The sequence below is a fragment of the Microtus ochrogaster genome, linkage group LG2 (assembly GCF_000317375.1).
Source record: "Microtus ochrogaster isolate Prairie Vole_2 linkage group LG2, MicOch1.0, whole genome shotgun sequence".
NCBI lineage: Eukaryota > Metazoa > Chordata > Mammalia > Rodentia > Cricetidae > Microtus > Microtus ochrogaster.
In genome coordinates this window covers 32,709,789-32,722,483 of record NC_022028.1, presented here as the reverse complement: position 1 = coordinate 32,722,483, position 12,695 = coordinate 32,709,789, and the positions used below count along the sequence as shown (strand labels likewise).

The window sequence follows — 12,695 nt, the reverse complement described above, 5'->3', positions numbered from 1 at the left end:
TTTAATCCCAGCACTCGGGAGGCAGAGGCAGGCGGATCTCTGTGAGTTCGAGACCAGCCTGGTCTACAGAGCGAGTTCCAGGACAGGCTCCAAAGCCACAGAGAAACCCTGTCTCGAAAAACCAAAAAAACAAATAAAACAAGATATGAGTGAACGACAAACACAATGGGAAAAACAAACTAAAACTATAACGAGCTACTAAGATGACTGTGTAAAAGACAATGAGCAAGGATTATTGTATTATTGAGAATGCAGAGAAATGGGATTCTCATACTCATGTGGAAAAGTACAATGGTCACTGTGGAAAACAGTTTGGGAGGTTTATTTTGAGACAGGGTCTCTCCACATAGCTCTGGCTATCCTAGAAATCATCACACTGAATATCAAGCCGGCCTCAAATTCACAGAGATTCTTCTGTCTGTCCCTCCTAAGTGCCAGGATTAAAGCTGTGCACAACCCTATCTTCCTCCTAGAAGTCTTCTAAAAACTAAAAACAAATAAACACAGGTCCAGGCACTGGAGAGATGGCGCAGTAATTAGGAACACTGGCCGCTCTTCCAGAGGACCCAGGTTCCGCTCCCAGCATCCACATGAAGTCCATTCACACCTGTCAGTACCTCTAGTTCCAGGGGATCTGACACCCTCGTCTGGGCCCTGCAGGCACCAGGCACACTCATGTTTTACAAACATATATGCAAGCAAAACATTCATGCACATAACATAATAATAAAAGAACTAGCCAGGCTGTGGTGGCACATGCCTTTAATCCCAGCACTCGGGAGGCAAGGCCAGCCAACCTGGTCTACAGAGTGAGTTCCAGGACAGGCTCCAAAGCTACAAAGAGTAATCCTGTCACGAAAAACAAAAAACAAAACAAAAATTAAAGGAGGACTTCAACATCAAAACAGGTCTATGTAAAAACCTGCACATAAACATTGAGAACAGCAGAATTTCTTTTTCTTTCTTTTCTTTCTTTCTTTTTTTTTTTTTTTCGAGACAGGGTTTCTCTGTGTAGCAGCCCTGGTTGTCCTGGAACTAGCAGAATTTCTAACAGCCTCAAATGGAAGCAGTTTGGTTGTGTGTTTGATGGCGAATGGGTGAAGAAAACATGGATGATGGGATGCTATTTACTACTCAGCAATAAAAAGCAAAAAAGCACCCCAATTAATATGTGCTTTAGCACAGATGAATCTTCAACATTATGCTAAGCAGAAAAGCCAGAGGAGAAAGACTTCACTGTAGTTATTATGAAATGTTCAGAACGGGCGATTGATTGATGGGAGCAGGGCAGAGATGCGCACTGAGAACGAGCACAAGGGATCTTCTGGGGTGACGGAAATGCTTTCATACTGTTGGCAGTGATGTTGCATAACTGAACATTTACTAAGAACTACTGTACTGTACGATTAAAATGATGACTTTTATGGCTTATAAATTACACCGCAGTAGAAACTGTTTAGAAAATTAAAATGCAGGACTGGTGAGATGACTCAGTGGATCAAGGTTCTTGCTGGCAGGGCCTGATGACCTGAGTTCGGTCCTCGCTCTCTGCAGGGTGGGAAGAGAGTGCAGGTGCCTTCAAGTGCCCTCTGACCTCCACACATGCTGCAGAATATGTACGCTCTGCTCCCCCAATAGATAAGTTTTAAAAAATAAAGTTTTTCCAGGCATGGTGGAGCACACAGGAGGCAGAGGCAGGTGAATCTATGGGACTCTGAGGCCAGCCTGGTCTACAAAGTGAGTTCCAGGACAGTCAAAGCTACGTAGAGAAACACTGACTTGTCAAAACAGAAAGTGCAGCTGGAGGAGATAAGAACATGGTAAGGAGAAGCTGGCTTCCTCTGGAGTTAGCTGTAGAGCCAGACATCCAGCACCGATGAACACGCACCTGGATGAGCATGAACACCCTCACAAATACTTTGCCCAGACTTAAATCAGGCAGCAAGTTCATTTGCAGGGAGTGAGTCTGATTGCTCAAGCTTCTTTCATCATCCACTGAAAAGTCTTTTTCTCCCTTATACCATGGCTGTCCTCACCTTGTCATCTGGTCTTGGCTCAGACTCTTATTTCATACAGTGCTCTCCTTTTGTAAACCCTAGCTGTCTTCAGCTGCAACTTGGCAGCAGGGGAAATTACATATTTCTGTTACTGATGTTGCCGCAAGTATCTAATTTTCTTGAAACATCACTTTCTTCATATCTTCATCTTTCCCTGCTCACAAAGTGCCAGAGATTTCCTGTTGCCAAGCGGATCGGCTCCCAGGCTTCTTGGCCTCAGACTTACCGTCCTCCACCATCTGCTCCAATTAGTGGGCCTTTCTATGTCCCTAAGAACCTTAGGCTGGAGCCTTGTGACCATGGGTTGTTGTGTCTCCCAAACCTTGTGCTTATTTGGATCATAGGGAACAGTGACAACCAGCTGAGAGTGGTGGGACATGCCTGAAATCCTAGCACTGGGAGGCTGAGGCAGGAGGATTGAGAGGTTGAGGCCACTACAGGCTGCAGAGTTAATTCCTTGTCACAAACTGTGACAATGAATAGGTCATCAGTAGGAAGGTTATGGAACCTTCTTGGCTTTGGATATTGGGGCTGCCTCTTAGACAGTGTGTGACTTCTGGCCAACAGCTAAAGCTCTTAAGAATACTTTGTTATCTGAACAATGGTTCTGTCAACCAAGCAAGACTGTGATAACTGGGCACAAGAGTGGTAAGTGTTTAGTGCATACAAAGTGTCAGTGCTACACCCTGTTCCTGCTGTCTTCCCTCCCCTGGAAGCAGCTCTCCTGCCTCAGAGCCCCCTGGAAATGTAGGTCTGTCCCAAGTTTATCCCTCTCAGAATGCCTCGCGGCTACTGTGTCATGTGCAGCAGTGTTGAACTGACCAGAAACACTGACCAATGAGACGTCTCCTCAGTAGCTTGCCCGGCCCACCTTCCTCATCTCATCTCTACCAAGCTGCAATTTCCAAACCTGCATCTTTTCAAGGGGCATTTACAACACAGCCAAACTGGGGCTGGGCTGTCACGGGGGTGGCTAGCTCTGGGGCTGGGATGTCACAGGGGTAGCTAGCTCTGAGGCTAGATTGTCATGGGGGTGGCTAGCTCTGGGGCTGGGCTGTCATGGGGGTGGCTAGCTCTGGGGCTGGGCTGTCATGGGGGTGGCTAGCTCTGGGGCTGGGATGTCACTGGGTGGCTAGCTCTGAGGCTAGACTGTCACGGGGGTGGCTAGCTCTGGGGCTGGGATGTCACAGGGGTAGCTAGCTCAGGGGCTGGGATGTCACAGGGGTGACTAGCTCTGGGGCTGGGCTGTCACGGGGGTGGCTAGCTCTAGGACTGGGACCATCTGGGGAGTCTGGTGATTCCAGGAACCCTCTCTGAAATACAGCCCTCCAGTGCAATTCCTGGCTTTGCTCTCTCAGACACCATGGGGCCCTCTTGCCCAGTGGTAGCCATTTCGTCCTCTTCACATGTGAACATGTCTCTGCTTCTATCCCTCAACATTTCTTTCTTCTAGGTCTTGTCTGCTCCTTATGTTCCTTTTCCTGAACCTCCCCAGGAAGTCTGGAAAAGTGATTGGCTCAGAGTTTGACAGAGAGAAGATGAATCAATACTGCATTAATGTTACAAAAAGAAGAAAGCAGTAACCGGTGGGTAGTCATTTGTAAACCCCTAGGCTCACCGCTATACAACCAGTCGTGATGAACGTTCTTCAACTCTAACAGGGATTCCTTCTTCTTTGGGTAGGATCTTTTTTTTTGTTGTTGTTGTTTTTGTTTTTGCTTTTAGAGACAAGGTTTCTCTGCAGTTTTGGAGCCTGTCCTGGAACTAGCTCTTGTAGACCAGGTGGGACTCGAACTCACAGCGATCCACCTGCCTCTGCCTCCCGAGTGCTGGGATTAAAGGCGCGTGCCACCACCGCCTGGCCTTTGAATAGGATCTTGAAGGGGAGGAAATGGAGTAAAGACTGGGATAAAAGAAACCAGGGGGTTTAAGAAACACATGCCTGGCCGAGCAGTGGTGGCAGACACCTTTAATTCCAGCACTTGGGAGGCAGAGATAGGCGGATCTCTGTGAGTTCAAGACCAGTCTGGTCTACAGAGTGACTTCCAGGACAGGTTCCAAAGCTATAGAGATACCCTATCTCAAAAAACAAAAACAAAATACATGCCTGGATCTACCATTGAACTTCTAACTTAATTGGCTTGAAGAAGGCCTTGCCTCATAAATCTATAAGAGTTATTTATTTTTGTTTTATGGGCATGAGTTTTGGTGTATACACGGGTGTACCATGTGCATGTCTACTGCCTGTAGCAGCCAGAAGAAGGCATCAGATCTCCTGGAGCTGGAGTTTCAGATGACTGGGAGCCACCATGTGGGTGCTGAGCCGTCTCTCTAGCCCTCACATTTTCATGTTAAAATGGAATAAAAGAAGCACTCAGAAACAGATGGGGATTTCTTCTTAATGGGAAATGGTTCTGGAGAGATGGGCTGGAAATATTAGGAGCAAAGGCCCTTTATTAACTCTCATTTTGGATAATTGCTATGTTCACAACTATTTAATCAGCACAAGAGGGCAATCAATTTTAATCTCCTAGCTAAAGCAGGCTAGAAATTCTGGCCAAAAGTAATTTTGCACCCAGATTCCCGGTTTCACAAAGTCTGTCCTTTCATGCCAGAGCTCTCTTTCGCAAGGTCTTTGGTCTTAAATTAACTCCTGGACAAGGTAAAACATTGTATGCCTTCACGGGAGATGTCTCCAACCCCTAATCCATTACTTTCAAATATAAGTTCATGATAAAATATGGATTAGTCTATCATGATTGATAGCGAACTTAAGGTCAAGCCAACGTCTGTAACAACCTTTAAAAATAGGTCTGTCCGGGCTGGGCATGTGGCTCAGCGTAACACATCTGCCTAGCATACAGGTGGCCCTAGGCTAGATCCTCAGCACCCCTAAAGTCTAACAAACAACCAACATGAAAAAGCTCTCACAAAACAAAGATGAAAAGTCTGCCTACAGAATACTGCTTGCTTGATGCAAGCATCACGTGTCCAGCAAGGCTAAAAGTCCACCTGAACACTCGCCATCGATATACTTTTTATAGACACGAGCTGGGTGCTGGGTACTGCAGAAGCGCTTTAGTGGGGTGGGGAGAAATCTTCTCTTACTTCCCACTGATGACAAGTCTATCCTCAGCTAAGAGAACACCTGCTGTGGAAACAGGCTGGACTGAGTTCAGAAGAACTGAGCCTGGCTCAGAATGCTTTCAGCTTTTCAACATCCAAGGCGAGGAGGAAAAATGTCCAGCTGAGAAGTGGATAGAAAACAGTGGTGTTCATGAAAGATTTCTTAGACAAACCATAAGAAAACTGGGACAAATCTTGACTATCTTATTTCTTTTCTAGTGATTGGCAAGCAGTTAGGAATTGTTCAGTTCCCAAGGCCAGTGAGGTTAGGGAATTTAGCTACGGTGACCACGGAGACCACCAGGGAAGCAGCTGAGGTCTTGTCTTGACCACACCACACCTCACTGGTCATCACTGATGGAACATATTCAGTGCCAGGCTGGTGCTCTGGTCATGGCCACATGCCTCCTGCTGTCCAGCAGCAAAGGTGTGGGGCCTGCAGTGAGAATTCCTGAGTTCTCTGCTCTAGTCCGGGGTTATTGTGTCTGAGTGCCTGAGCAGCTGGCAGTCAGGTCTCTCTTCCAGTTTCCGCTGCCCCCAGTGCATCTTGTGGTCGGTCCTTTTCCTATTTCGGGTGGTGCAGCCAGTCTAGAGAAGCGCAGCGAGCAGGACTGGGCAGAGCTCCTGGGAGCCAAGGTCTCTTATTTCAGTGCTGCCCAGACTTCTCCCCTCTTCCTAAATCCTCTGACAACTCATTATCAGTCTTTTTGCTCCTGCTCTTGCGCATTCCCACATCATCTTCCACGACAGGGCCATGACTCATTATGTATATAACCAACCGTGTCATTTCACCCTCAAACCTTCAGCGCCCTCTCATTGTTCTGAGCAATGCCTGGGCTTCTTCTGTGCCTCTCTGACCTCATCTGTCCTGTCTGGGATGCTCCAGCCACACGAGCTCCTCATATGTTCTATGATTACTGCTGATTTTGGACTCACAGTTTGCGTCCTTGTGTGTTAATTTTCTGTCAACTTGGCATAAGCTGGAGTCCTTTGAGAAGGTGGTACCTTTACTGAGAAAACCACCTCATCAGAATAGCCATAGGGAAGTCTGTGGTGCTATCGCCGACTAAGTCAGTAAACAACGTTTTTTCCATGGCCTCTGCTTCGGCTCCTGCCTCTAGGTTTCTTGTTTGTTTCCTCTGATGATGAATACTCCTTTCTTCTCCTAGTCGCTTTTGGTCATGGTGTTATCATAGCGATAACATAGCATTTTTTTTGTTTTTTGTTTGTTTGTTTGTTTTTTAATTGCTGACTGAGTAAGTCCTTAACCCGGCTTCTCAAAATCATGTTTCCTTGGATTCTGCCCTTGGTCCAGAGTTTTCATTCTGTGTAAGGCTCCCCTGAGGAAATCTCTCCAGCACTCATGGTTTTAAATCTAATGGTGTAGCCGGGCGGTGGTGGTGCACGCCTTTAATCCCAGCACTCGGGAGGTAGAGGCAGGCGGATCTTTGTGAGTTCAAGACCAGCTTGGTCTACAAGAGCTAGTTCCAGGACAGGCTCCAAAACCACAGAGAAACCCTGTCTCAAAAAAACAAACAAACAAACAAAAAAAAAAATCTAACGGTGTTAGTGATTAACAAACCTGGCTCAAAGCTCTGAGGTAGACTTGGATACTGAGCTGCCTCGTGATCATCTCTGTGTGGATAACCTATAGCGATTTTAAACTCAAGTCATCATAGCTAGGCAGCGGTGGTGCCCGTCTTTTAACCCAGCACTCTGGAGGCAGGAGAATGCGGATTTAGGTGAGTTTGAGGCCAGCCTGGTCTACCAAGCAAGTTCTAGGACAGACAGGACTACACAGAGAAACCCTGTTTTGAAAAACTAACCAACAAAACAAACAAAGAAACAACAGTTAAATTCAAGCCATCTTTGACAGAACTCTATCCTTTTTTTAATCTAAATTAGCCTCTTCTATACTTCTCAATCCCAGTGCATGGTACCACTTTTGCCTGAACAAGAAAGCTGGGCTTTTTTTGCACTCTTTCCCGTTCTTTGTCCACTGTTCATTATTGTTCTCTCTCTGCACTTGTAACCCTGGGTTACAAGAGACGGCTCAAGATACATCCTCATTATTGTTGATGTCTGTGAAATAACCAGACGTTTCTATGGTTTTCTTTCCCCTGCATCCAAGTTACCCTACCTTCCCATCCTTGAAGTGCTTCTTCAGCTGTCTCTGCATGGCGGTCAGCTTCTTGGACTGCACTCCGCTGTAGGCCAGCAGCATGCCACCAAACTGCCTCTCAGTGATTCGTCCATCCACCGGGTCATGGCGTTCAAACTGGGTGGGAAGGAGACAGAGTGTTTGTGGGAGTAAATGGAAGGTTTTAACATGGATTGCAGAATGATCAACAGTGTTCCATGAAAGAAATGAATTTGGCCCTCAGTATCTCACAGATAAACCAGAACTGCTTATATGCATACATGAAATTACCACAATAAAAATCATTACTGAGTTATCAATATGTGCTAATACTAATAAAAAAAAAACCCAGAACAGTCAAAGCTCCTCCCATACCCCACAGGTCAGGGGCACTCTTGAGAGGATAGTGCCAATTTTAAAACTCTACAAAAATTCAAAAAATCACAATTTTTTCCTTGCTCCCTCCCCTTCCCCTTCCTTTCCCCTTCCCCCTTCCCTCTCCTCACCTCTCCTCTCCTCCCCTCCTCCTCCTTCCTTCCTTCCTTCCTTCCTTCCTTCCTTCCTTTTTTCCTTCCTTCCTTCCCACAGACTTTCACTATGTAACCCTGGCTGGCCTAGAACTCAGTCTGTAGCAGGCTGGCCTCTGCCTCCCAAGTGCTGGGATTTCTACATGAAAAGTAATAACCACTCTCTAAGATTTCCCATGCCTTACTTCTCAGAGAAGACTTAAACACGATTACAAATTTTATCAATTGTGCATATGCAAAATCAAGCTTTTGTGAGCTGCCATGTGAGTGCTGGGAATCAAACTCGGGTCCTCTGGAAGAACAGCCAGTGCTCTTAACTGATGAGCCATCTCTAGCCCCCAAATCAAGTTTTTGTATGCACTTAGATCTTTAGGGACTTCAAACAAGAGTAATTAATACATTTATAAGTTTTCTGGAAAATGAATAACTGAATATTAGGATATCCATAGAGTTTAAGAAAAATAGGTATTTAAAAATATGTATACAGCATAAAATGCCCTTAGCAGACTTGCTAATTACAAAGCTACTGAAAAATCATTAAAGACATTTATATATGCAGATGAAAAGTCTAAGCATTAAGGACTTCTAGCTATTCTAAGGGTTATCAGAAAATTGAGATTTCATTTAAAGAAAATGACGTGAAGATGGTAGGATCTCTCCACGGTTTTACTGGAACATGTTCCCATTCCTACATGGCAGGGCTAATGTGTTTTCCTGAGAGGGTATACACAGACGTCAGAGGGTACTAAGGGCACATCAACAGCACTTCCTGATTGTCTTCTAGTCTTCCAGCACTTGGATTGGTCATTGTGCGGCACAGAAAGGAAGGAGACAATTCTGTTTTCGCCCTATGGAGATAGGACACACGAGACAAGCAATGAAAACGGAAATCGCTAAGAGAGGATTCTTTCCCTTCTCATTTCCTCAGTTGGCCTGGTCAGCTGACACACCACATCTCCTCACTCATGAGCCACGGGAGTGTCCGAGCCATGAGAACCATGCTGTAATAGCGACCCTTTACTGGGCATGTGCCACACCCAGGCAGCTAACGTACACCTTCTTTCATTTAAGCTCCACTCTGCAGGTAAGAAGACTGAGGCACTATGCGAGCACATGTTACAAGGCTGGATGTGCAAAGGCAGCCCAGCCCATCGGGGCCGACACCATTTCCTGCTTCTCCCCAACCTTCAGGACAGCACTCGGTCCTTTTCAATCAACTGGAACACCGGGGGTGGGAGTGGGGGGCTGAGAGCCTTGTTTAAGAGAAAGCAAAGCTATCTGCAAAGGAAATCAACGCCATCAATACCGAGTGAAGGTCTCCTTCCCCACCCAAGCCCGCGGTGTTCTACATCGGTCATTCCATCACTTCCACAGGACTGATTAATTTCTGACAAGACCCAAAGGTTTTGGGATTCGATTTAAGTTTGATTTATGGCTCAATTTACCATCCTGGAAGAAAACAGAGGAACTGATAAAAATTCTGCAAGTGGGCAACTTTCTGCACTGTTTGCAGCAGGCAGGTCTCTGTTTCCAGTGGGCTTAAACGCCTGAGTCAGAGTTGGCGGTACAGAATCCATTTACAATCGGATCCTAAGATGAAGCTACTGCCCCTGTTCTGCAGGCTGGACATTGGTACTCCCCTTTCTGGAATTCCCCATGTCGTGGGGGTAATCTCACACCTCAGCCTTTCAGCCCTCTGCGGCAAGGCAGACTTGAGGCTGAAATGTTTGTCTGCAAACCGGACAGCAGTTGGCTCAGGGAAGTCCTTCAGTTATCAGCCTTCAGAAGTGCAAAGATGCCTCTGGTATTTTTCAAGGGCAGTTTCCAGGGGAGACCCTCAAGCAGCAATTTCAGTGATCAAATTAGGATTTTTACTAACATTTGAAGGCCCAGACTTGGCTTTTGGTAACAGGTTTCATTATTATTAAGCAATTAGAACTGAAACCCTTAAACACTAATATTTGCTCTTTCTGCACAGTCTGGCCCACTTCAGAACTCAGGGCTTTAGCTCTTTGATTTGCCTCTGGGCAGCGCCTCTCTGCTTAGGCTACTGCGCCTTCTGAGGCAACACTATCTACCTAATGAGATTTTTTTCTGCATTGAGGGGATCAGGGCCTCATGTGTGCCAGTCTGTACGTTTCTCAAGTCTTTTCTTGTTTTGTTTTGTTTTTCGAGACAGGGTTTCTCTGTAGCTTTGGAGCCTGTCCTGGAACTAGCTCTTGCAGACCAGGCTGGTCTTGAACTCACAAAGATTCTCCTGCCTCTGCCTCCCGAGTGCTGGGATTAAAGGCATGTACCACCACCACCCGGCTGTTTCTGAAGTCATAAATATGGCAGGGGTGGGGCCGTATGTGGGTATTTTACACACACACAACTAGTAACAAACAGACACAAACATTCTACATTCTACTGGTTCAACATTTTAAAGCTGAAGACCTACTTAAGTGAAAGTTTGGTAGTTTTGAAGATTGAGTTTCACTAGCTTAAAATGTCAAGGGCCATGGACAGATGTTACATGGCTGTAGAGATCATTCGTGCAATTATCTTTCGACAGAGTCTCACTATGCAGACCAAATTGGACTCAAACTCATGATCCTGCTGCCTCAGTTCTTCAAGGAAGCCATGCCTGGTCCCCATCTTGCATCTTTAGTATTGACAGTTCTGCAGGTGTGCTGTGGGTGAATGATCAATCCTCAAGGTCAAGGAAGGGCCTCAAGGAGAGACACCAGTCATTAAAAAATTATCAGAATGCAGGAAATGCCTGTGTATCTGGAAGTGGTCTCCAGTCTCTGGCTTGCACTGACTTAGCAAACACATGCTCACTTAGGTTGGATCCCCGTAAATTCCACTTAGGTGACAATTAAGGAATTCCATTCTAGTTAGTCCTGTGGCAAAGAACCTGTGGCCCAGCACACCACTCATTGTCTGTGCTGCTCCTCCGCGTTTCAAAGGCAGCTGACAGAGTTTCCCTCTGCAGCCCCTGCCACGGTCTCAAACATACATCAGCTGTCTCCCTGCTGATCCCCAGAGGGGTGGCGGGGCAGGCAAGCAAGGGCTAGAAAAGAGAAGCCAGCCAGCAAATGCTAAGATTTTTCCGGGCTTTCTACACACAGTGTTTTTGTCCCCTGCTCCTCGCAGAGAGGAGGATAGCCTTTTGGAAGGACAGATGGTCTATATTTATCTATGGGAGATGATCCGAGGAAGATGAAAAGCGAGGGAGAGAAGAAAATATGTTTTAATATAATGGCTAAAAAAAAAAAGATGGAAAAACAGTAGAAAGGAGGAAGAAATCGGTATCTGAAAGTGGGTCATCACTTAGTGAAGACAAGGCGTTATTACACTCTAGGAGGTGTAAAGCGGACCACACTATCACACAGTGACAGCCTCAGAAGAGACCTGTCCAGTCCCCAGGCAAACCTTTCCCGTACACAAGCGTTTCAGAATGACAAACTCTGCAGAGGCCTTTTCTAGCTTCTAAATTGCACAGTGCAACACCGCAAGGGGCTTCTGTGCCACCATTATTCCTGCAGGAGTTTCATACTATTAGGTTCATGAAAAAGAAAATGGATTACAGGCACTATTTCCCGTGGCACACCGTATTTTAAAGTTTGAGCTGCAATCTGTTTCTGTAATTGGATGGGCATCTCTAAACTACGAGGAATCTTCATGGCCTCACTCATGGCTGTCTTCTGGCAAGGTGAGGACGTGCAGGCCTGAAGTTTGGAATGGAGGCAACATCCGCTCTGTGCTCAGCACGGCTAACACAGTCCAGCAGACTCAGACCATGAGATTACTGAATATCAACCAAACTGCTAGGCTGCTTGTGGTGCTGGGTCCTTGTGCACGCTGGGCAAGTGATTATTCTATCTCTGAGTGACATGCCAGCCTAAACAACTATACTTTTCAATTCCAAACTTAAAGAGTTCTTACAGTTTAAAACTGGTTTAGCTGGAGCCAGAAGTGGTGGTGAATACATGTAATTCCAGCACTCAAGATGTGGGCTGGGCACGGTGGTGCATACCTTTAGTCTCCACACTGAGAAGGCAGAGGCAGAGGCAGGCGAATTACGAGGCCAGCCTTGTTCACTAGTGTTTCAGGGCCAAACCTTGTCTTTTTTTCCCTTTTTTTTGTTTGTTGTTGTTTTGTTTTGCCTGGGAAAGGTGGTGTGTGCCTGTAATCCTAGCTACTTGGGAGGTTTAGGTGGGAAAATCATTAAGCCCAGAAGTTTAAGAACTGCCCCAGGGAATCAAAAAGAAGGAAGTTTGGGCTGTGATTAAATCACTTGACCAAATCCTGAGTCCCAGTCGTGTAGCTAGACCAGGAACGGGGTTAACCTTTCTGACTGACAGCCCCAGGTGGTACACAGACATACATGCAGGCAAAACACACACAAGCGGAAACAGTGATACTTAGTATAAGATAAAATGTTTGCCCTTGTTAATGTATGGTAATTTTCACCCAGTTTGCCCATCTTTTAACTTGGTCTAGATCTATTTTATGTATGAAAATCTTTATTACAGCTAGATATATACTATCTTTTTAAGTAGTTATGCCTAAGAACTCTTTCCTAGTAAGGAAAGAAATGAAATATTCACCTGTAGCTTCTATATTTTCCTTTGTTTGAGCCAAAGTCTGACTGTATTGCCCAAGCTTTCCTTGAACTTTTTGTAGACCATGCTGGGCCTTGACCTTTTAATCCTCCTGCCTCACACCTGGAGCACAAGGATTATAGGTGTGACCCACTAGGCCTGACTCAGGATTTCTGTATTTTTAAACAAGGAAGAATCCTGTTTTTGTTAAAAAGATAATACTTCACTGTGGTGCTTAATGGCAGGGATTAACACC

The 12,695-nt window shown here is 45.8% G+C and overlaps 1 protein-coding gene across 5 annotated transcripts in view; it reads right to left on the bottom strand.

Moving 5' to 3' along the window:
* Micu1 (mitochondrial calcium uptake 1) overlaps positions 1–12,695 on the bottom strand; it is a 146,570-nt gene that overhangs the window by 23,242 nt on the left and 110,633 nt on the right. For all 5 annotated transcript variants that reach the window (XM_026785536.1, XM_026785538.1, XM_013351229.2 and 2 more), the window contains one exon: positions 7,324–7,461. In XM_026785536.1, coding sequence (XP_026641337.1) covers positions 7,324–7,461 — 138 coding nt within the window. The remainder of the gene's footprint in view (positions 1–7,323; positions 7,462–12,695) is intronic.